Source organism: Eurypyga helias, unplaced genomic scaffold, assembly GCF_000690775.1.
Source record: "Eurypyga helias isolate BGI_N326 unplaced genomic scaffold, ASM69077v1 scaffold38675, whole genome shotgun sequence".
NCBI classification, from domain to species: domain Eukaryota; kingdom Metazoa; phylum Chordata; class Aves; order Eurypygiformes; family Eurypygidae; genus Eurypyga; species Eurypyga helias.
In genome coordinates, this window is record NW_010251656.1 from 29,638 (window position 1) to 54,156 (window position 24,519).

The window sequence follows — 24,519 nt, forward strand, 5'->3', positions numbered from 1 at the left end:
AGTGTAAAGGAAAGAGAAAAAAGGAAGAGTAAAGCAGGGATTGAACAGAATATGCGAGGGAAGAAAAAGTTCAAAGGGAGCAGAGATAGACCATAGAAACCAGTCATGAAGTGGAAGAGAGGGATGAGTAAGTGTGTAGGTAGGGGAAAAAACATTTGTGTAGAGGGAAAGAAGTGTTTAAAAAAAAGAAGGCAGGAATCAAAGTGACAGGACAGAAAAATGCTTACGTGCAGTGTTTGTAGCAGGACTTTGGAGCTTTAAATCCACTGCCACTGATGGCTGTAACTGTTTCTGTAGGTGTTTTGTGTCTATTTGGATAAGACACTAAAGTAAGGCTTTTATTAACTGTGGACTGATACAGCTAAAAGGAAGGAAATTGAAAAATGCCATTTGGTTGTGGCCAGTGATTCCCTCCCTCTCCCTTCTTCTTTATGCTGCGGTTGACACATACATGTTCCTCTGATCGCTTGTAGAGTGACACAAGTAAGAACCCTGCCTCGCTAACCATAAAGAACGTTTCATCCATGGACAGCGGACTGTGGATTTCCTGCGTAGCAGAGAACATTGTGGGAGAGGACCAAGCCTCTGCCGAGCTCACGGTATTCTGTACGTACGCAGGCCTCCGTATAGCTCCTGAGGCCAAACTGCATTGGCAGCAACTGTTTTGGGTATAAATATTTTTGGGCACTCAGGTTGTTGAAACAAAACCCCTTAAGGCATGTGACCTATTTACTGCAGTTAGTGCTGCGAGTAGCCCAGCCAGCAGTTGTTGTATTTATCTTTTTCAGCCCTGTGTTCTGCAAAAACTGTATTTCTAAATGCTTTATCTTCCAGTTTTAACGATCTGTAGGTAAAGGTCGGAAACCCAAGATACTCAGTGGCACTGTCATTGTGGGCAGGTTTGTAATGGTGTGCGTGTAGATACTCACCTTCTTTGGAACTAAGAAATGTGAATGTATCAAAAGGCTCGTAGAATTAATTATAAGAGACTACAAATGTTTAATTTCTTACTATCTAGAACAGCAACTGCTCTGTTCAAAAAAAAATAACATACAACATTTGTACTGCCAGATGTAAATTTATTTGTCATAGCTTTTAATAATGACTTATTTGTCAGGGTCAAGGAAGGGGGAAGGGACATGCAGTGTAGATGCACTGGCTTCTTAGATCTAAGCTCAAGCCTGAATCCATTTTATGTGAACCAGACAGCATGTTTTTACAAGTTGCAACCCTCTGTTTAATTGAAGATGGGAATGGAACGCTTTGTAGATCGCAAACTTTGTGCAGCATGTGCTCATGACAGAGTAAACTAGCAAAATTGCTGTAGATGTAGGTTTGTAGATTGAAATTGGTTCTGTAATAACTATGGGAAGGGACATAAACTAGAGATGTTTGAACAGTGTAAATGAGATTCTGAGCTTGGCACTGTTACGAGTGATAAAAGAGAGTATAACTAGATGAAATTGGATGCAGTTAAGAATAAATATCAAGGAAAATTTCCCAATAGTGAAATAATGGGCAAGGTGTTGGAATAATCTCCTGAGGAAAACAGAACAAGTCTGTAAACTTGAGGCATTTAGCAGGTTTGAACAAAGAATGAGAAAATATATGGTAGAAAATTGTCTTTCCCTGACGGAAGAATCCAGGGAATTGTCATCTGTTCTGGCTTTGATTCTGTGAAGAAAATAATCTCAAAGTTTGGATTCCTAGCTGAATGTATTTCCAGTACTACTTGCTTTTGGCTAACTTTTAAATATTTTCGATACTGTTGTGTTCCTTCAGCACTCCGCTGCACCGTTTTTTCAGCAGAGTACAGCTAAAATGTCTCTCTCCCCCTTCACAGTGATCCAGTAACTGAACTTCCCGCACCTTACAGGGTTGAAGTCATTTAACAGGTGTTCAGTCTTTGTCTGAAAGTGGTTTGTTTTGCTTCTTTCTAAAAAACAGCTTCATTGCAGTTGTGAGCATAGTACCCTAGGCAGAGCAGGTAGGTTCCTGCATGACTACCATCCAAATAGGTATCATTCCTACTAATAGCATAATTTTGTACTGATGAATGAAAAATACTTCCCTGATAACTTTGGAGGGAGGTAGGGAAGGGAGAAAAGACATGCTTAGATTATTCTGACATTCTTCACTCTTTTTTCCAATGTAGTTGCACCAAATATCACATTTATTGAATCTCCAACCCCGGACCACCACTGGTGTATTCCATTCACTGTGAAAGGGAACCCTAAGCCCACACTGCAGTGGTTCTATGAAGGGGCTATACTGAATGAGTCCGAATACATCTGTACTAAAATACATGTTATCAATCAAAGTGAATACCATGGCTGCCTTCAGCTGGACAATCCTACCCACCTGAATAATGGTGCTTATACCTTACTGGCAAAGAATGAGTACGGAGAGGATGAAAAACGGGTTGATGCTCATTTCATGTCAGTGCCTGGAGATGGTGAGTATCTTTTTTTTTTTTTTTTTTATGTTGGCAGTCATGTTTTGATGAGACTGTAGAGACAGTGCTCCTGGCTAGTTTAACTTTAAATTTCAGAGGAAACATTTTATGTGCTTTCTTTTTCTCTCTCTGGGTGCATGTCTTCAAGATTAGTTGTAAAATACTTCTTTTTCTTGAGCATTTCCTTCTTGTTTATTGCTTCTCAAGGGCGGCCATGCTAGGGCTCTGTAAATCTTCACTTTGAGTAACCATCCTTGGTGCACCTAAGGCTAGCAAAAGACTTTTCTCAAGCCTCAGTTCTGATCCTGGAAAGCACTGACTGCCTGTCCAGCCACCCTGTAAGTTTTCTGCACTGCATATGAATGCAGCTAGGCAGTGCATCCAAGGACACAGGGGATGCCTATGTAGTGTCCAGTGCCTTGTTGCAAATCAATAGTTCAGGCCAGCTAGTTGTTGATAATATTTTCTTTAGGACACCAGAGGGAGCTGAATAGAAAACAAGTAACCCAGAGGCAGGATGGGTAATGTGTCAGGTCCTCACAGGCATTTTGATGTCCAATTCCCATTCCAGCACCTACATGCTTAGGAATATCCCTGCTCAAGATGGTTATTGTTAAATATCTGCATCTGCAGCAGCGCTAAAGACGCTGCCTTAGCCCTCCTAAATGCTGTGTGAGGAAGATTAAGGTGTACTAACTCACTGAACTGCAGACTGCTGTAAGTGATTGATGTTCACCATGGTTTGATCTTTTCCCACATGTTTGAAACCGTATGTGAGGTGACTCTAAGACTAAGAAGGCATTCACGTAAGCAGATTTCCTATGTGGAAAATACTCTGAGTGGACCTTGCACAGCTGGAGTGGAAATAAAGGCATGGTTTTGCGCAAATAATTGCACAGTCATATTTGAAAATATGAACATGTGTGTACATTTGGCTTTTTAACTGTTGGATAGAAATAGCTGCCTTCTTTTTTGAAAGAGCAGTGTGCAGTGCTAATGTAATCTATCAGAAAAAAAGTGAATATTTCAATACTGTCTCCTACATTGCAGCCTATAGACAGCAAAATATCATCCATATTTAACATTTTTCCCTATCAGCTCACTCTGCTGTAGGGAGAGACATGGTAGGTTTCTTGTTTTCCCACCCTTAGAAGGAGAGGGTGAAGAGCTGGTACAACCAGGACTATGTACGCCTGCTGTCCTTAGTGCTCCTCTCCTCTTTTTTCTATGGACTTCTGCCTTAAATAGACTCATTATAGAAACATGCCATGGTTTCAGCTACTGGCATGCTCTCATACTGTACTGTAATGGTTCAGTAAGACAGTTCACCTCATAGATGTTTGGTGTACATGGAAGTTCTCTTGCAGCCTGATTATTTAATATGAACCTGGCTTCATTTACTTAACAGAATAATAGTTCCTCTAATGCTTCTAGGTGAATTTATAATTTTTTGTCTTTGATCCAAATATTTTTTGCTATTCTGTTTTTCCTTTATACTTCTCCCCTGTACACTGACAATTTCTCTGTTGTGCTCTTTTAAGTCAGTAAATACAACTGTAGGTATCCTTCACATTAGAAAGACAGCATTATTTATTTGTTCCATCCTCATTATACTCATCATACATACAAGTCTTCCAAGGTAATCTGTGCTGTGTTCTTTAAGCATTTCCCAAGCGCTATGGTGGATTAAGCTTCACAAAAAGAACGTAGAGGAAACTGGACTATGAATAGACAGGATGTAACTGCACTAGAAATCAGTTCATGCATAGTGGACAGCACCAAACCAGTCTTAAAAATTAACGCCAGGGGAAATTACTTATCTACTTAGTCTCCTCAATATTGTTTATATTTTTTTTCCTGTAATAATCATGGCATTGTGCTTTAGAAAATGTCACAACATTGTTGTCTCCTCCACTGAAACTGGCATAAAAGTAAATGCTAAAAAACTTCTGTGCACTGTATTACAATTTTTGTTTTAAGCTTTTACTATTTAAAGCACTGTCAGGCTTTTTCAAACCCTTATAAGGCTTTTTCAGCGCTGTCGTTACTGTGTAGTTTCTTCTTTTGGCCCACATATTGTACAATGAAGCATAAAGATTAAGGCCCACGCCCTGGTATTATGTTCATTTCCATGCCTTCATGACTGAATTAAATACCAGCCCTGATGTTTCATGGGGTGGGGTATACTCACTGAGCTTTAAATTGATCTTCTGGTTATTGCATCACTTATGGGCAAATGCTCTGAAGGTAAAAAACAAAAGAAAATTAAAAAAAACCCAACTCACCTATAATCCATATGTCTCTCTAAATTAAATACAAGTCTGAAGCATGTTTGTCATCAACAATGTGATACTCCACTTTCAAAGTTGCATCCAACATGAGGAAGACATGATTTGTGCTAGGATGTTACCCACTTCCAGCATGCTACCTGCGGAATATTTTTCGCTGGTCTGAGGATGCAGGCACAAAGGAGAGGAAAGCTTTGGATTGAGATAATGATAACACAGTTAATTCTGTAAATTAAGACTTTGTTTTAAATACAAAGACCTGGAAGACTAAAATTCATATTCTATTAGCTAGATTTTTAATTAGCTTTAATCTGTTAAACATCTTGGATTCCAGTGAAGCTGTTCTTGCTGAGGATGACTTAATTATTTGAGACTACACTGCACAAACAGTAAGCAAGAAATTGTTCATATTTTATTCTGGAGGCTGTTCTCATAGTTCATCCAAACCAGCTAATGAATGTGGGAGAGATTTTTACCAATAATAAGTATTTTTAATTAAGCTTATTCATCTACCAGTTTTCTACACTAAAATTCATCTGGAGGTATCCAAGTCACATAATATCTTGTCAGAGTAAAAGAATATGTTAAGTATGCTTTATAAATAGCATCTTGCTTGTGCATGATAACAACATGGGGCTGTTTTTCAAAGGGATGCTTTTGGATTTAGTCTTTTGCTGCTGCTTTATTTTGAAAATGCCCAATTCATAAAGAAAAATGCAAGCAAACCAAGTGTAGTTGATGTAGTTTTTTATAAAGAGGAGTGAATAGGTGAAGTTGCTGAATAGTTTATTTGCACAACAACCTGTTCTAACTGACCAAAACAATAATGCTGATCTGTGTTCTCCTTAAAAGTAATTGTGTGTAAAAGTGCAGAATTACTGAGGTGAAGTTTAATGTTAGAATAACTTTAATTTGTGTTTTGATGATTGAGTAGATATGTTTTGATGTAGGGAATACTAAACAGAAATTTAGGTTTTGTCCAGCATCATGATTTTTGCAGCTTTATTTGAAGTGCAGTATTTAGTTAGATAAAAGGTATTTGAATGGAGTTGATGACTTCCTAGTTTATATCCCTGGCAGGAGTTAGCCATTAAACTAATCTAATTACTTTATCCCTGTGCTGATAAACAGTAAACAGTAACAAAAATGTTGCTATTTAACTCAGGAATAAAGGCCTGAGAGTTTTTTTGTTGGCGCTTTTTTTTTTTCCCCTTCTGACTACAGAAGGTAAGTTAGAAATACTGTCTTTCAGCAAATGGATGTTTTATACTGGAAAAACTGAACCCATACACTTTTATGGACAGAAAACCCTGGGCAGAAGTTGCTTGAGGACAAATAGTATAGGCTTTCTTCACTTATTATTTTTGCAGATTGACATGACAGTTCTCACGGCGTCTGTTAACCTGCATCACTGGACACTAGAATATGTTTTTAAAAATGCATTTTAAAATAGTTCTAATTATCTCCTGCCATTCTGCAAATAGGTTCTAACTTTATTTGTTTCGTATTTTCCACACAGATTCTCACATGTTGACAAAAGCAGAAACAATGTTGTTCTGGTCATACTTCACAGTGGCGTTCTGCCAGTGTAATGCTACTGCTATAGATTTACTGTATACTTCTATGAACAGAATTATGGTATTTGAAGTTTGATTCCTATTTAGAGATGTTAACTATCTGTTGATTTTATTTCCAAACCAACGAAAAGAGAGAGTAAAGAGGTGGTTAGGAGCCTACTACATAAGCTACACTATAAATGCATTATAGACCAGAATGAATGGGTATGTTGAAAGACAACAGAAGTATCTCTCCACGCCTGAATAGTCTAATAGTACGCTAATTTCAGTGGGTGTTCTGTGCAATGCACTCACAGATGTGCTCAGCCTTACGTATGTGCAGTAATTAGAGAAAACTGCAAACTGGAACTAGTAAAATTCAGTAAAGTGCAGACTAGATGAGCATCCATTTGCTTGTGTAAAGGTTGGATTCTGAGACATCTGACTCTTTTGGTAAGAGTTCTGTCTGTGTATCATCTGTGCAGCTGGATTCTTGGAAGCATCCTTGTACAGAGTGAATGAAATGATGCTGCTTAGGTCACTGCTACCTCTAGCCCTTAACTTGCCAGCTCACAGCTAAACCAGTTTGCTCTCACAGTGATTTAATAGCAACATTTTTTTACCTGGTAAAAGTTAGTCATTGTTAATGCTCACTGAAGTTGGTTTCCACTTAAGGTCAGGGAGAATTTCACCGCTGATGAATTTTCAACAGGAGTAGTTATTGTTGCACTTACTCCAGATAGACATTGACAGCGGAAAGCAGAATTTTGCCTGGCAGTGAAACAGGCCTGCCTTTGCCAGAGCTAGTGCCCTGTGCATTAACTGTTGCACATGAAGCAAAATATCAACGTTTGAGGTAGCTCTAAAATGGTTGTAAATGTAATCTGGTAAACAGGTACTGGAATATATTGATGTTGCTTTGCATTTGTGTAGGTACTGATCATTGCTATTGCAAATAACTTGTCAACTCTTAAAAAAATTCCTAAAGAAACTCTTGTTCTTCCACCATTTGCAATCTATTTACAAAGGCTTTTTCTTTTTTTGTTTTTTTTTTCTCTTCTCCATGTACAGGTAGTGGCCCAATTGTGGATCCAGACGTTTATGGTATATATTTGATTTCCTTTTTCTTTTTTTTTTAATGATAGAAATGAAGTAACTGAAACCATTAAAAGATTGAATGTCAGGCTCAGTTAAATTGAAATGGCACATATTATAACACAGGTCTAAAAGGTACTTTGCAATTTTCGTTCTTCTCCTGTCATATTATTTAAGATACATGAGGGCAATATGACATTTTACTTACCCTGCTCTTTTTGATTCACATTAGGACAAGCATAAATCCACTGCTATGAATGGTTGTAGTTGATTCTGTAGGGTGGCAGCTGCCTGATCTAGCTCACAGGCTTGAGATTTTGTAAACCATTTTGAGGCATTTCTTGGAGGACCGAAAGTTCATGATTTCTCCTTATATAACTTAATTTATTGTTTCAGGGATGGTTCCATACTTGTTTTGCCTCCAACACTGTACCCCTAAATCCTACTTAAAAATGGGATTGGCACAAGTATGTTTTCCTGTAGGCAATTAATTTTGCTCTGTCCGCTCATTTGTACCTTTCCTTAATCTCTCTTGCATAAGCAGACCGTCCGCTCAGTGATACCTGAGTGCATGCCAGAAGATTGATGACACAATGTTCAAATTAGTTTTTAGTTAGGTGAAACGTTTTGGGCTGTACCGAGTGAAAACCAGTGTGCACTAGAATAGAAGCTGCAGAATGAAAAGCAACTGGCTAGTTTTACATAATACTTCTGGTGCATAGGAAAGTCCATCCTAACCAACATACCCAAACACCCTTTAGCTTCCAGCAGAAGCTGGATCCTGTTTGGAGTAATTTTTATTTGGGTGAAATGGCCCATGACTCAAGTTTCCTTAAGCTGATTTAAATGTTATTGCTTTGATTCCATTCCATGTTATTAAACTTTAGCAAATGTGCAATTGAGGCGTCAGTTTGGCTTTAAGTGCTTAGAAATACTAAAGTATAGCTTCCCCTCCCTCTCTTCCCAAATTTTTTTTTTGGGGGGGGTGGGAAGGTGGTGATGGTTTGCACAATTTCTTACGTGTTGTATTATGTAAGCTCAATGTGTGAAGATTTTGTTTCTGAGCTGTTTATCAAGGTTCTGATGCCTGTACAGGGCCTTAACCATGTGAGTGCTGTGCTTCGATTGACATGGGTAGGTTTCTGCTGAGATGCGTGCTTCGAGTTGTGTTAGCAGATCACAGCCTGCAAGACCTAGTCCTGATGAAAGCAGCCTTCCTTTTTATTCCTGGCTTTTCTTTCTGCTGTTTGAAACTGCTGTCTTTGATCTTTGTTTCAGTTACTCAGTGCTTGCTTTGAGAAACACTTTGTGGTCCAGAGTGTTTCCCTCATTATTCCAAATCCACAAGTTTAGTTAGTGAGGTCAGTCAGTGAGACTGGAAAGTTTAGGAACTGCTATACTTCTTCAGAGAGCCACTGCCTGCATGGCCGACAGTGGGACCCCTGGGATGAGCTCCCCCACTTCCCAGGACTGAGTGGTTTTCATAACTTCTTTTCAGGCCGCTCTATCTCTATGCTGACCTGTTTACCCACAGCTTAGATTATGTTGGAAGGAGGATTTAAAGCACACATAAGCCCTACAGGCTTCCCTCTAAAACGCATTTTTCAGAGCATTGCAGATGGGCCTAGAGCGAAAGGTAAAGGCAGTGGCAGAGGATTTGGGCACTGAGGCTAGCTGTGTGTCTGTCAGTCTGTTAGCTACAGGTAAAGTTGCTAATGGGAGCTGCAAGGCACTTCCCAGCAAGTGTCGGACTGCTGCAGGGCCGGAGTCTCCCCGTGGGGGTCCATCAGGGCAGGGCCTGGCAGCCAGGCCTGTCCCACCACCCCAGCCAGGAGTGGAGCAGCCCACAGGCAGTCACATCTCCAGGCATTGGGCACTGCCCTGGGGCCAAGGCCAGGCCATGGACCCACAGGTGGGCCTGGTTCAGCAAGACCCATAGCAAGGCAGGGCTGGGCTGTTAGGATATGGAAGTGACAGAGGGCAGGGGACCCTGGCCTCCAGTACCCCTCTGCATAGAATCATAGAATCACAGAATGGTTTGGGTTGGAAGGGACCTTAAAGATCATCTAGTTCCAACCCCCCTGCCATGGGCAGGGACACCTTCCACTAGACCAGGTTGCTCAAAGCCTCATCCAGCCTGGCCTTGAGTACATCCAGGGATGGGGCATGGAGCAAAGCCCTTCATAGCTCGGAATTGAACTTTTGTGTCCTGTGCTCCATGTGGGGTGTTTTCCAAATGTTTTCCGTTAAGTGTTTTGAGCATACAGTGAGCAACTGAAGACCTGATGAGGTTGCAACAGCCTGCGTGATGTCATGTTTGCCAGGGAGAATCATGGCTGCACTGGGGCACTCTGCCTGCTGCAAGCTTGGAGCAGTCGCTCGTGTCTCCAGCTCACCTCTGTGGCACCTCTTGGAAAAGGCTATCCTGGCTCCGTCTGGGAAGTAATTGAGAGAAATAAAGCGACTCACCTGGGGCTGAGCAGGAGGAAAATGCACCACCAGCTTCTTTGCCTCTGGGTTCTCATCTTCATGCCACACTGCTGCTTCTAACGTGGTTGTGACCGTGAGAGAGAAAACATGCCCCATATCACCCAGCCCGCATCAAGAGGTCTGCGTAGAGTGACCCCCTGGTGCTGGTGTGACTGTGTGGTCATCTGTATCCCAGGCTCCATGCATCTTGTTTGTAAAATGGCTGCAAAATTCTGCCCAGCCTCCTATACGACTTACAGCAGTTGGTGTAGTCACAGCTGGCTGCGTTGGATACGCGGCACAGGAGAACTTGGCCCTGAAGCGATGCGAGTCCAACATAGCGTGAGACAAGAGGCGTGACCCTGTCTCTACCAAGAGTGCTCGGTGCCTATGTTAGAACTTCATAGTAAAATGAACAGGAATTTGTTTAACTCAGAATCCCCCGTTTTTGGCGGCGTAGCTGTTGTGGGTGTTTTCCTTGCCTGGCTTACCCACTTCAAGAGGCTTTGAAGATCTGGCACTAGTTCTAATGCAGGCGCCTCACAGTTACACAGCAGGGAATGGCAGTGCCGTGTACTGATGTGGCCTACTTTAGCTCATGCCCGTTTTAATATAAAAGTGCATGCAGAGGCCAGACCCAAAACACGCTGCATAGTTCTAATTTCCAGTGATTTCCAGTAGCTCATTACAGACATAAGCATGAACATAATTGCAAATACCACTTTTGCCCACTACTATTGACAGCTAAAATTAAGAGGAAAAAATTTCCCTCCTGAAAGTTTGTATTACAGAGACAGAGCAGTGAAGACCCTAAATATTTGTTTTATATATTGGTCTCTAAAGCTACCATAAATAAATACGCAGTTGGTCAAAACTATCTTTATCAAACTCTTCCCAGCTAATTGTAAAGGAAGCTCCACCTTGAAGGCTAAGATACTTGTTACAAAGCGGGCTGTGCCTGCAAATGAATGAAGAAGAGATGACTCCACCTTTGCTGTGGCAAAGTGTGTAGTCATGGTGGCAGATGGCCTGCCCAGCACCTTGTCCAAGTGTCCAGGCTGCTTGCACAGGTGAGCCATCCCGGCAGGGTTTGTGCTGCCCGGAGTAAGGAGCGCTGTTCGCTTGCCTCTCACGGCTGTTCTGGCCTTACTGCTTAGGAAGCTACAGGCGTAGAGATGCAGTGCTGAGCTGGAGAATTCAAACAGTAAAGGACCAGGAAATTAAATATTGTTTCTCATGAAAGCTCTGTACACCTAATATGTGTTTTGGTTTGAAGGAGCCCTGTCCTTCGGTATGCGTGGTGTAGAGCCAAAATAGACTACGTGAGCTGATTAGACAACCTGACTGTACTGACTGTAGCGCTGGTGCCAGAGGTAGCTGCATAGCTTCACGTACTAAAAAAATCTGCACCCTGCCAAGTGCTTTGCAGAAAGCAAATGTGTTCATGCATGCATAAAGATCAAAAGCCCAGTGCAGCTTGTTGCTAGCATTACTAGCTGAGCTCTCCAAAATGGCCTTGGGAGCTAAAAAAGATAAACTCTACTGAGGTGCAGGTCCTCCCTGCCTTTGCTGAGTAGCTCTCCGATTAGAATTGTTCCTGCCTCTGTAGTCAGTGAGAGCTATGCCTCTGTGCTCTGGTTTTTCAGATTCACAGTTAGAATTTAATCTGTAGGTTTATGCCACTGATTTTAACTGAATTGAGTAAAGAAATACGCAGTTAATTGCAAATTCAAATTGCAGTGCTGGAGTGCATTTTGTAACATATGCAGTTATTGCCCTTGTTTTGTTTCTTTCATCTACGCACATGACAGTCACAAAATTGAAACGTTAGGTACATTTCCATAAATAATAATAAAATATATACATTTAAAATTTTTATTTTAATGTACATTTCCCTAAGTTCATATGTATATTATTTAATTTTTTAAATCTTATTTGAATAATTTGACAGGAAATCATGGACTGTAAATATCTGTGTTTCATTTTAAAATAATTATAAATAATTAACCATTTTGATTCCTTTTGATGGTTCTGGAATCACCCTTGGAGACCTGTCAGTGGAATTATTTTGATAAGTCAGATTTCTTTATACCATCTCAGGCATTTAATTTTTTTAAGGTTTACCTGTACAACAGTTTATGATGCTAGACTGTAACCTCTTCGTATACAACAGTATTTTTAAATTCTTTTTTAAATGAAGAAAACAATCTATTTCACATTAATAAACTAGCTAAAAATCCCATCTGCTAAGTTCTTCGCAACTAAACCAAAGTCCCCAAGCTAATTTCTGAGACTGTCCTATATTTGGCTGAATACAAGGCTGGAGAAGTTCAGTGTAGAGGGCAGTCTTTCATTTTTAATGGGAAGTCAGAAGCACATAAAAATAGCTTTATGGATGGAGTTCTTATTTAACTCTGGTTTTTCCGGCAGAGATACACATTATGATGTAGATACCTTCTCACTTCAACTTTATTGGTCACAACACATTTGTTTGATTGTTTGCCACAGGGATCCTCCCCAAAATGTTCCAGCTACATTAGCAATTACATATTGTTTCCCAAGAGCTCAAAGTCCCCAGATTGGTTAGTAACTGTACCATCTCAGAGAGCTGTACTCATAAAGACAACCCTTTCCCCTCTAAAGTTACAAAATTATAAAAGCCACCTTTCTTCCTTTCCTAAGAGTATGAAACCACGCCTAATGATCTTGGAGACACCACAAATAACAGTAATCAAATCACTTCTACGGATGTTTCCAACAAAGAGAATGAAGATAGCATCACTGTAAGTATATATATTGTTTCCTGATCTGTAATCTTGGCGGACTTTCTGGCTATACAACTCACAAAACTGCGGAGGTTGTAATAGGGCCCTCAGCTACCAGAACACCGGAACTATTACTGCTGTGTTGTGATCAAAACTCAGAAAAAAAGGGGAAAAAAATGAAAATCAATGCTCCCCACATTTGTCCTCCCTCCATTTTTTGAGTGAATCACTTTTCAATCCAAGTAAAATTGCTAGTTATTTCATGGTTTTCCAAACTACTAACTGTATTTTTTTAGCCTAAAACTTTGTTTCTAATTTTAGCCAAAGAGAGCAACTCTTGATTTACGAAGCAAAAACATCTAAGGTAATTTGAAGATGATTGCTTGAATTCCAGTCCTGGAGTCAGCTCCTCCTTACAGAGAGAATGTGCTGCATTGAACTTTAAAATTCTAATTGTATGTTTTTAAAACAAGATTTCGTGTAGGTTTATGACCAAATAATTTGCAGTAGGTTCTAGTATCAGTAGCTGAATTGGTGGGCTTCCTCGTTTGCTGCCTTGTCTCCTGTGGTCTCCTGAACTGCACTGCTGGAAACTGGTAGCGGGTGGCCAGCCTGGTTGATCTTGCTGCCTCCCCACACCAGTGACTCCCTAAAGCATCAGGCAGTGGAGAGCATGTGAGTTTGTGAACCCAAGGGCAAGCTGTGAGTTGGGACACTGTGGTAGAAGATCAGGAAGATCCCAGACAGTCTTGTCTCAACTGATAACAGAATCAATAAATGGCTGAGGTTGGAAATCCTCTGGTCCAATGCCCCCTGCTTAAAGCAGGGCCAGCATGGTTGCTCAGGGTTGTGTCCACTCTGGCTTTGATAATTCCATGGATGGGGACTCCGCAGCCACTCTGGGCAAACTGTATTGAGGTACAACCACCCGCACAGGCAAAATTTTTTTCCTATGTGCTTTTCTTACATGTTTTCATACAACATGCTACTTCGCTAGAAGGGGAAGGGGTGATGTGCATTCCCTCCCACCTGCCTTGAATATGTAGGATGTTGGAAAAAGTTGTTCTTGGGGGTGTCTGAATCTCTGTTCTCTGCAAGATAGAAGAAACCTCGACAAGTGTCTTTTTTCTGTACTCTTTGATCAGAGTGTAAATGTTTCCCAGTTGAAATGAATCTCTTTACCTAAATGGGTTTATCTGAATGTATGCTGAATGTCTTTGAAGGTAGTTCATGAGAGCAAGACGAGCAGATGTTTGTGTCCTCTTTTTTTTAGGTGTATGTTGTGGTGGGAATTGCAGCACTGGTGTGCACTGGCTTAGTAATAATGCTCATTATTCTGAAGTTTGGAAGACACTCAAAGTTTGGGATGAAAGGTAAGCAGGGTTGTTTTTTATATCTTACAGAATTGTTGAGGGTTGTATGAGTTGATACTATGGGCATCTGCACTGACAGCAGTCAAAATAACTAGATTAAATGCCACCACATTTAGCTTTTCATTTATTTATCAGGTAAGTAAGGGCAGAGGCAGATGTAGACAGAGTGTAGAATTTTGGCTCAATTCTTCTACTTCTCTTTTTTTTTTTTTTAATGACAAATCCCATTTCTCTCCCTTCAGCTGCAAAGCCCCCTGGGATACTTCCTGGAGTAGAAATACTTCTTGAGTCAGTGTAGGTAGGAAGACAATAGGAAATGAAAGCTATTCTCATGTGAGTTTGATTACAACAATCTGATGAGAATCTGAGCTGAGTGTAAAAGGTAATTCAGACCACACTACAATGTCACATTGAGGTGAAAGATTCAAGGGGAAACCATGGCAAGAGTGGAAGGTGCATTTGCAGTGGATCCTGTCCTACTTGTGCTTTCTGACAGATGCGTTTTATTGAGCTTCTGTGTGTGTCTTGGGAAGTAGCAGCTGGAGAGAGGGGCAAGTGCTGTGGAAAGGAGAAATCTAAGCCCTTCCATTTCTTCATTTATTTATTTTACAGCCAGATGGAGGTATGTATAACACAGAGGTACCTGCCACAACTCCATTACCATATAATTTTACTGATACCATCAGTCTGTGTCTGGTGATGTGGGTGAAATTGTATTTAAAAAAAAAAAACACCACCCAAACCACTTGCTGTCCTGTTGTAAGGACTAGAAGTAGCTCTGCTGTGTGCTAAAGGAGATGAGCTTTTGTTCTCATGATGTGTAGATGAGAGTGTGTGGAGCGAGTGGTAAGTAATCTTTTGGCAGGCTCCTCTTAACCACATGTCCTTCCTCTCAGCTGTGCTTATGACATGGTGCCACATGGATGTATATTTTGGTAACCCTTAGTTGCTCTTGACAAGTGTTCTTGTCAAGAGATGTCTACTGTATTTCTATATTCTGTTCAGAGGAGAAATCCTTGAACAAATGAGATTTGATCAGAGCAGAAATGTAGTCGGTGCAGGTTAGCTTGCTGGGTTGGTAACCTTTTCTCTCACCTCCTTCTGATACTACATAGTCTCTGCTCTTTGGGATAGCATTGAAAGAGGACAGTCATTGTGAAATATCCTGCAGAGCAACATGGAGCCAGCAGGATAGAGCTGCAGAGTTTTGACCAAAGACTAGAAAAAGCTTTTTGCAACTAAACAACAGCTCAGCGTAAATTTTAGTTTTATCTGAAGCTTTCTGAGTTGCATTTATAGAGCTGAAATAGGTAGAAGCTAAGTGAGAGCAACGGTGAGAAATGTGCAATGTTGGCTCGTTAAAGCTGAACACTTCTTTTTTTTTTTTCAAAATTTGCATTAAATATTTCAACATGGCATCATTGAAAGAACTAGGAAGTAAACTCCAACCTGAGGGAAAATGTGCAAAGTTGCATTTTGTGTGGTAACAAGTTTCCTTCCAGGGAGCTCCTTAGGGGGTGGTGATTTTTCAGTATCTTCAGGTGCAACTTTTGTCACAAAAATAATGGTCTTGCTTGATCAGAGAGTTTGATCTCAGTAGTTCTTTTGTTGCGGAATTGTCCATTAGATCACTTTTGGGGCAATAACTATATGAAATTACATAGAACCTCATATGCGTGTTTGTTTTATTCTTCAGATTTGACCAGTGATGGTTAGGAAGATCAGTAAGATGAGTTCACAGTTCAGGCACACTCATTCAAAAACTAATCACAGTCATGGTATATGTGGTAATGCTTAAATGTCACTGTGAGCTACAAATAACTTCTGAATGTTTCATTAGGAGGGAGTGACCTTCAGTTGTCCCTAAAATGAACCTCAAGCTTCTCCAAAGTTTGTATTCACATCTGAGCTTCACAGTCTGGATCTATCCATGGTCTAAAGTCCTAGAAACACTCTCTATTTATCATCATCAGTGTTATTGAGTTTATATTAAAACAATATTTAAAGATGTGAGATTAGAACACCAAATCGATATGTAATACCCAGACTAATAATAAAATATTACCTGCTCTGAAAAGCCTGCAGCATAGGTGTATACTAAGAGTTCATAAATGAAGATAAACAACCTGGGGTGTTTGAACATGAGGAAAATAAAGCAGAGGTGAAGAATTTTTTTTGTGTTTAGTATTCATCAGTATAATCATTTAAAATATGTATCTTGGAAATTCTGAATAAAAGGATCAAGCAAGCTACCTGTGAACTCCTTGAGTCATTGGTCATTGAACTGAGCAACAGCAAAATTAGTCCCAACTTAGCATACAGACATCGTCTTATAGTTAGTGGTTTAATAAAAAGTCTTAGTAGGGAAGTGGGAAGGAAGAAAATATCCAGGTTACCACTGAAAATGTTTATGAGACAAGGTTAAAAAAAATCTTCTTTTCAAATCTTCCCCAAAATGTTAATGAATATTCTGCATGAATAAGAAGGAATTTACTGAGTTACATCAAGCAGAAATGAACAAAAGGCTGTGCTTTATTTTTCTGTTATCTTGTGAGAGCACAACATGGTCACCTCAGACACCCTGTCATTAAATATCTCCCCACCCTTCGTCAGCAAGCAGTTTGGAAAAAAACAAAATAGTCACTCGGTAACTGGAGCAGTCAAACTGACACTCAGTGGTATTTTTCATGTAACTGTGTACATGGAAAAAGTGTGCCACTGAAAATCAGAAAAAAAAATGTGTAAATAGGCAATCAGCACTCTGTCCTCCGTAGAAAACGTCTTTATGTAAGGGATGAAATTTTCACCCATTTGGGTTCACAGCAGGCATCTGCAGTTTCTTAAAGACATTTTTTAATGCCTCATATTTTAAATGCCAGTTTATCCCATCTTTTGCATGGCATCATCTGCCCACTTCTTAGCCTGTGTCCTTGCTGAGTTCTTTGGCGCTTAAAGAACTTGGGCATGGTCAGAGTGTGGGACTGACAGCGATAGCGACCCCAGAAAGAGTTGTGGAGCAGGTGGGGGTGTCTGAGCTGTGCTGCGCCAGAGCTGCCTGTACCTGGGAACACTGCACATGCCGAAGAGCCAGAGAGACTGCCGCAGAGCTCACATGCTCCCATTGTCTTCTCCATTACTACACTGAGAAGAAAGGCATCCAGTTTATGTGGTAAAGTGCACCAGGTCCTCTGGGAGCTTCCAGTACTTTGCCAGGACTGATCAATCAAGATCAAACCAAGATCTGTTGAAGAGCTTTATAAAAATAACTTGCACTATCTTTTGGCTTCTCTCTTTATTTTGTATATCTCTGGTGAGGAGACAATTTGAGATATGTTCATTTCACTTAGTTACCTCCTGAAATTGTAGTTAACAGAGTGTTTTTGCAGGTAAAGAGGACAAGCAAAACACTTGTTCAATGACAATAATAGAAGAAAAACGTTTTGTTCGTGATGTTCTTGTTTCTGGTTGAGGTTGGGTTGCACCATAGGAGCCATTTGTTTTACTTCTTGCCTTGCTTCTTTTCACTCTCTATTTAGGAGGTAGGGGAAACAGCAGATGCTGATGGTTAAGTTTGGGAACAATATTAGTACAGACTGGTTTGTGATATGTGTTAGAAGAGTCTTAGAATAGGGTTAATACTGTTATTTCTACTCTGTGGATAAACTCTTATGTTGTGCTAGACTTCCAGACTTCCATTACAAAATCAATCAGAATATCTGGTCAAACATAGTTCTATCTCTTTCTCTGCTTGTGTACATTTTAAACACCTTCTTACACAGGGTCTGTTGGTAACAGCTTTTTTGTGAAAAGCTGCTTTTGGTTGCTTGAGGTGAGGTTTTTAGACCCTTAGAAAATGCTACAGCATAAATTGTGAAAGCTTCAGTTAATTTCTTAAATGTATTCATTAAGATTTGTTGGTTGCTCTTACGAAACACCTTGGCTTGCTTGCTTGCTGGAGGATGTGAAAGTGCTTGTGGTGGGAATTCACTGAAGGCTGCCAAGACAGCTCTAACCATCTTGTGTTTATTTCTGACTCCGTCAAACCAGCTTATGAAACTGAAAATTAACAAGGGGACTGGAGTAGAGAGGGCAGGGGAAGGTTTGTGAACTCCATGAGAGGATTTATGGAAGAATATTTCTAGTCCTGTTTTATTCTACCTCCCATGTTGAAAAATAAATGTAAATCAACAACTAGCTGCAGCATGACCAACCTGATACACCGTTCTCAAATGTTAATACAGCAGCATGAGTGGAAGTGTGGAGGAAGCTGATGGAAGATAAATTAGTTGATAAAGTTTGAAATAGTATAATTCAGTTAGAAGGTTGACAGTACTTCTACTGATTTGAACTGTAGTAAATTTTAGTTCAGGGTGTCCCTGTTTCAGCAACAGGGCAATATCTTTAGGCCTCCTTGCTTGCTGTGCAAGCAGGAAGTAGATGGTTATGGACAAGAGCATTGTCTTGGAACCCACTCCTCCCCAAAGCAGCCCCTTCTGTCTTTCAGAGAAGTTAACAAATAGAACATGACAGAAGGGAACACACCGAGTCTGAAATTCCCATCATACGTAGGCAGTGCCTGCTGCCTTCCCATGTCTGGGGGTCTGGGTGTCACTCTTTGAAAGGTGCTGCTTCTTCCTTGAGTGCTCTCTGAACTACCTGCCATATCTAAACATGAGTCCTGACTATGAGTGCTTTGCCCCTTTCATGGTCTTTCAAGTCTGTGCAGTTCAGGGTACAGAAATTTGTCTTTCTCTGATCAGGTAATGAGATCATGGGGATTTTAAGAAAAGAAACAGTGGGAGTTTTAGGAGAAACACCCCAAAATACTCCCTTGCCTTCAAGCCCTTGCTAGCTGCTTGTCATAATTTTTGAGTGTAAGGTTAAAATTTGGACCATCAGTCAGAATGCTGTACTCTTTCACCAAGCTGGATAAATGAAACAAAACACACCCATGGATTTTGCGTGCCATGGTCAAAATGGGGTATTTTCCCCTACTTATGTGCTGGGCCATGAACTTCCTTGTAAACATTTTAATTAAGAACATTGGTTATTCCAACCAGAGCACATTCATTGTTGAGGATTATTTTTATTTCTCTGTGTGTCATTCACTCTATCGTTTTTTGCTTGTAAGCTCTTGTTACATTTTGATCTTTAATCCAAAAGACATTACAGGAGAGGGAAGCTTGGAACTCATCTTCGATTGCAGTGTATTTTTCAGTTGCCTTACAGTATTTTAGTTTGAGTAAGAAACACTGTAGAACTGCATGATAAAAGCCTCCTTATAAAGCAGTATTGTCGTTCTGACACAACATATCTGTGATGACTTAAAGTCTTTAGCCCCATTTACCAAAGTAATCATATTTACATGGTTTTAAATACAGTGCTGTCCAGGTAAGAGCAGACAGCATGCTTTTCCATGCTGTCTGAATGTGACCATTTATTGAGACTTTTGCATATTCTTCTGGATTTAACTTTAGAGCCAGCAGGAAAAATATTTTGTCTTATTTGTCTGTAACCATATAGCAAATGGTCAATGTGTTCTCTGCTGTAATACCTTTTACTTGACTTCCTGATGCTGTGCAAGAGGGGCTGATTGAAACGGACTTCAAAACAAACCCTGCTTCATTCACACTGATGGTTGAAGTTTTCAGATTTTGGAGAGTTAGATGACTCTAAGCGAGTGGTTTGAAGTACTGATGTGGGAAAAGGGAGAGCTGCTCTGTTTGTTATTAACTCATGTGTTATCATGTCTTGCTTAAGACCCTTGCTTAGACTTCTTATAGACGAGGAGAAGAATGAAATTAAGTTAGAAGAGCTTTTACTCCCTTTTAATTCTAAACCAAGTATAAAATAAAAGCTTTGAATCTTCTGCAAAGACCTGCAGTTTGACAAATATGATATAATGTTCAAATTGGTCTGCAATAAACTTGCAGTGAGGGCTTCCTGGACAATTTTGCCTAGTTTGCCAGAAAATTAAGATCAGTTTGTAGCTTGGGAACACGCTCACTGTTTGCCCTTCATCAAGTCCCTGAAATCCTGAACTTTCTGAGCTTCCTTTTGTAACTAATAGAAGTGATTTTGGGCTGTGTTGTACCTACCTAAATGCCGATTCTGTGGGCGTCGATCCTTTAATGTCTTTAGAACATTTCATTATTTAGTCAATGAACAGAATATAAAAGAGGGATTAATTCATGTGAGTCAGTGTTGTAAGATAAGATGTAGGAAAAAAACTGAATGTGCTCAAATCTGCTGTATTTTTAGTCAGTAGACATGTAAAGGCAATGATGATACTGCTCATTTGTACCAAACATAAAAAGCTATTTTTGTTGTTTGACATTGGCATTCTGGTCCCTGCAGTCATGAGCAGATCATACAAATTGTCTGTCTCAGGTGCATCACTTGTGTAATGGGGACAGTAACATTTACTTATCAAGTGAACTTATCATGTTTGGAAGATAGAGTTGGTAATGCTTCTAAGTACCTTACTCTGAAGAAGGAAATTGCTGTTAAGTACTTCAAAGAATGAGCGTTCTTATGAACTGATCTAGGAAAGTAATTTTTTGTAAAGGATTTTACGAAGATCTTAAAATATTTAAGCCACCATTTTCTTGTGTTTCAATAAAGAAAAGAGGTGTCTCTTAAAGCATTATTCTGGGGCCATGTCACCCTATCAGAACATACTGTTAGGCATTTCTTTCCATTGTTATTATTTATATAAAATCTGGACTCTTTGTCTCAGCTTTCTACTTCTGTCTGACACTGAGACTTCCTGAGTCTGATCCTAACACGCAAGATATAAGACAGCAATGTAGATCTGGTTCTGTAGCAGGAACAAACCAGTGGAAGACATGCCCCACATGTAACAAAGGATTTAGGGAAACATCTCAAATCTGGAGCAAGTGTAAAGAAGTATCTGTTGTATTCCACTCCTCCTCCACCCGAATGAAGACTACAGGCGGTTGATGGGATGAACGAGTGCACATGTATGTGGTGTGGGTGAAGTGAGATGAACTGGAGAACTAGGGAGATGCTGAGTAGAGGACAGCTTAGAGATTAAATGGAAATAGACTGAAGAGAAACGAGACTAATAATGGATGCAGTAGAAATGAGGAGAGCTGAAAATCATAGTTGCCAGGGCTCTGCCTTCATATGGGCAGAAGCTCACAGGAATAGCACAGCTCCTAGATCAGGGTAGTAGCAGAGAAGAGTCGGTCCTAAAGATGTAAACTGCAGAGACTGAACATTGTGTTCAGTCTACATCCACATTTGCTTCACAAGTCTTCATTTTACAGACCCCAGAGTTCTTCTTTTAGTTATTTATGGGCAAAAGCTGAACACTTAACTGCTTTTATACGAACTTTTCCCATGTGCAGTTCATGCCATTTTACAAATGCATTAGTTTGTGAGGGAAAATTTTCATTTAGCCCATGGAGAATTTTTTAGAGAAATGAGACTGGATGTAGGAGGAGATATGAGCGTGAGAGGAATGGGAAGAGGGAGAGAAGGTGGATCATAGTAGTTAAATGTTTACCTATAATGAGAGTGAGATCAGGGACAAAGAAAGGTTGGAAGAAGTGTTAGGATGTGAGGTATGAATGGGAAGAAAGAAAAGGAACAAAGAATAGCAATGCCAGCCTGTGTTGTTTATTTTTTAATTTATTTTTGAGTGGTTCCAGTTCTCCAGTGCTTTAAGCACCATTTACTACAAAGTAAATATGTGCTTGGTTGTGATCATCATTTCAGGAAATGGTGAGGCTGGACGATGCTGGAAAACTAGATGCTAAAAACCAAGCAGTTCTTAAACAACATAGGTGGGAACATGAAAAGCAGATAAGTAGAAGGTATTAATGGTAGAGATGAAGTCCACCGTATGATCTCCATGTAAGAAGAAGGCTGATATGGAAGGGGCTACCATCAGAGGCACTGTTAGAAGTTGCTCCTGGAGGCTGGTCCACTTTGTCCGTGGAACACCTGAGTCTGGCAGGCACTCTGAGCATGTCTAGTCCAACCTCCGCCTCAAATCGGGGCAAGCTACTGCAGGTTGCTCAGGGCTGTGACCAGCTAGGATTGGCTATCTCCAAGAAGGAAACTCCACAGCCTCTCTGGGCAATGTGTGCCAGTGTTCAACCATCTCTACAGTGCAATTATTTTTTCCTTATGTTTAAATTAGATTTCTTCAATTTCACCTTGTGCCCATTGCTGCTTGTCCTGACACTGGACATGTTGACTCACACTGCAGAGGAACATAAAAAAGGTTACATAAAGGTGGCACGTTGAGAAAGACCCTTTCTGGGCTGTTCTGTATTTATTGCCTCTGAATACTGGCTTAATTGCGAAGACAGGGAAATAATGAAAGGTTACAGTTGGCCACATGATATTTACAGTACAGTGACAACTTTTTCAGGGAAATTATTTGGCTCGGGTATGTGAGTCTCAGTTGAATAACACCACTGAGGATTACAAGTATATGTTGCTTAGGACTTTGCTTCCTTCCTTTTACAATACCTGCTGGATTTTATGTGAGCTTCCTTCCCTTTGTGTTCCTTGGCTTTCAAAGACTGACGTAGGATTCCTTCTCTGATCGAGTTGCATTGATTTCTGTTAACAGCTCTGAAGTTTGAACTTTTTTTATTTTTCTTTTTTCTTGAGCTCGGGACACACCCTGTGCTTGTCCTGAAAATTAGATAATACAATTGCTCTGCTTCATAAAGTTATGTTTTTTAAATGCCTGGCCATGTTAGCTAGTTACCACTTCTTCTGCTAGCAGATGCCAAGATCTTATAACAGTTGGAGTGGCCTTTTTTTGTTTCGCCACTGTGAAAGCATTCAGTATTGAGTTTTGCACAACAGGGGAAGGTTCACCAGGGGCTCAGAGCCTGGCTGGCGTGGAGCACTGTGCCATAGCTCTCGTCACAGCTGTTGTTCTGCTTCCTGCAGCGAGGCTGTGTCTTTTAAAGTAGCATGGATGGAATAAAAAAAAATGAGGACTCGTTTAGGTAGTATGTTCCAGGCAAATGTGTATGTCTAAAAAAGCCTCACAAAGTGCTCAGAGATTTAATGTTTTTTAACGTATTTTTCTGATGCTTATTTGAACTTCCCCCAAATCAAGAAAACTGCTTGTTCTTTCTTGCCCGATTTTGCAGAAGCACACAGGAGTAGCCTTTTATCAACATCTTCCTTTAATGCATCTGAAGATGCCTTTGTTTTGTTTGTACATTCTCAGTTCTGGGAAAAGGTTCAAGTAAAATTGTTTTATTTGAATGAATGGGTCCTTTTTATGTCTCTCTTTCACACACACACACAACTGACACATGTTTATCATCTCCCAGGATATCTGTAACCTGGGAGCAGCTTTGTATATGAACTGTTGACATAGCCCCACCACTGCAGCCCCTGAATTCCTCAAGGTGTTTTCTTTATGGGTAGCTGGACACACCTTTTCCAAGTGACTCAGAATTGTGCTCAGTTCTCTTCCTCAAGATACTGTACCTCTTCAATGCTTTCTCACTGGTGCGATGTAAGTGTGACTCCCTGCCTCACAGTTGCCACTGTTTCAGCCTTTCACACTTATTTACTTAAAACATCAGGGGTATGTATATTCAGTCCTCAGCTTGGATGATAATCCAGTATAAGGATCACAATATATTATAAATAATGCGTTTTTTGGCCATAAATGAGTGATATGATGAGGTGATATGGGAATGGTCTTCTCTGATTTGAAGTAACTTTTCGTGCTGCTCTCAAAGCCTATTTTCTCCTAACACCTGTTCTGTATCCTACATAAAAATCAGGAATGGCTTCTTCAACAGGACTCTCTCATTTTCTCTTTTTTATCCTCTGCCCTGTTTTGTCCCGTTAACACCGTTCACTTTGCCAGTACTAGAAACCAGTAAGAATTGATGGCACTTCCAGTATGGAAATGAGAAAACGGATCTAGCAAAATGAGATCAGGCTTAACTTCTTGGAGATTCAAAAAAAAGCCAAACAGGGTGGGGTTGTGAATCTTTCCATTTTGTTCTGTGTGATTTTTTGGAGCTTCTTAAAAAAAGTGATGGGATGACAGCAATGTTACAGGTTCCTTTATAATGAAGTAAAATGGACAAACTAGTTAGTAACTATAACTTATTCTAGGTCAGTTTTATTCTTAGTGTTAAAGGTTAATGACAAAGGTTTTTCAAGTGCCTAGTGTAGCTGAATGCCCTGGAACACAAAGTGGAGTAATGCAACATGCAGGAAATATTTCCAAAAAGTCCTTCATGTGCCCCTGATAAATCATAGAATCATAGAATGGTTTGGGTTGGAAGGGGCCTTAAAGACCACCTAGTTCCAACCCCCTGCCATGGGCAGGGACACCTTCCACTAGACCAGGTTGCTCAAAGCCTCATCCAGCCTGGCCTTGAACACTTCCAGGGATGGGGCATCCACAGTTTCTCTGGGCAACCTATTCCAGTGCTTCACCACCCTCTCCATGAAGAACTTCTTCCTGATATCCAATCTAAATCTCCCTGCTTTCAATTT

At 40.3% G+C, this 24,519-nt stretch overlaps 1 protein-coding gene across 1 annotated transcript in view; it reads left to right on the forward strand.

Annotated features, from left to right (window-relative positions):
- The window catches only part of NTRK2 (neurotrophic tyrosine kinase, receptor, type 2), a gene marked incomplete at its 3' end in the record, with an annotated part of 143,353 nt that overhangs the window by 27,227 nt on the left and 91,607 nt on the right, over positions 1-24,519 (forward strand). Inside the window, exons 6-10 of the mRNA XM_010152097.1 lie at positions 474-606; positions 2,156-2,455; positions 7,371-7,403; positions 12,546-12,646; positions 13,902-14,001. Coding sequence (XP_010150399.1) covers positions 474-606; positions 2,156-2,455; positions 7,371-7,403; positions 12,546-12,646; positions 13,902-14,001 — 667 coding nt within the window. The remainder of the gene's footprint in view (positions 1-473; positions 607-2,155; positions 2,456-7,370; positions 7,404-12,545; positions 12,647-13,901; positions 14,002-24,519) is intronic.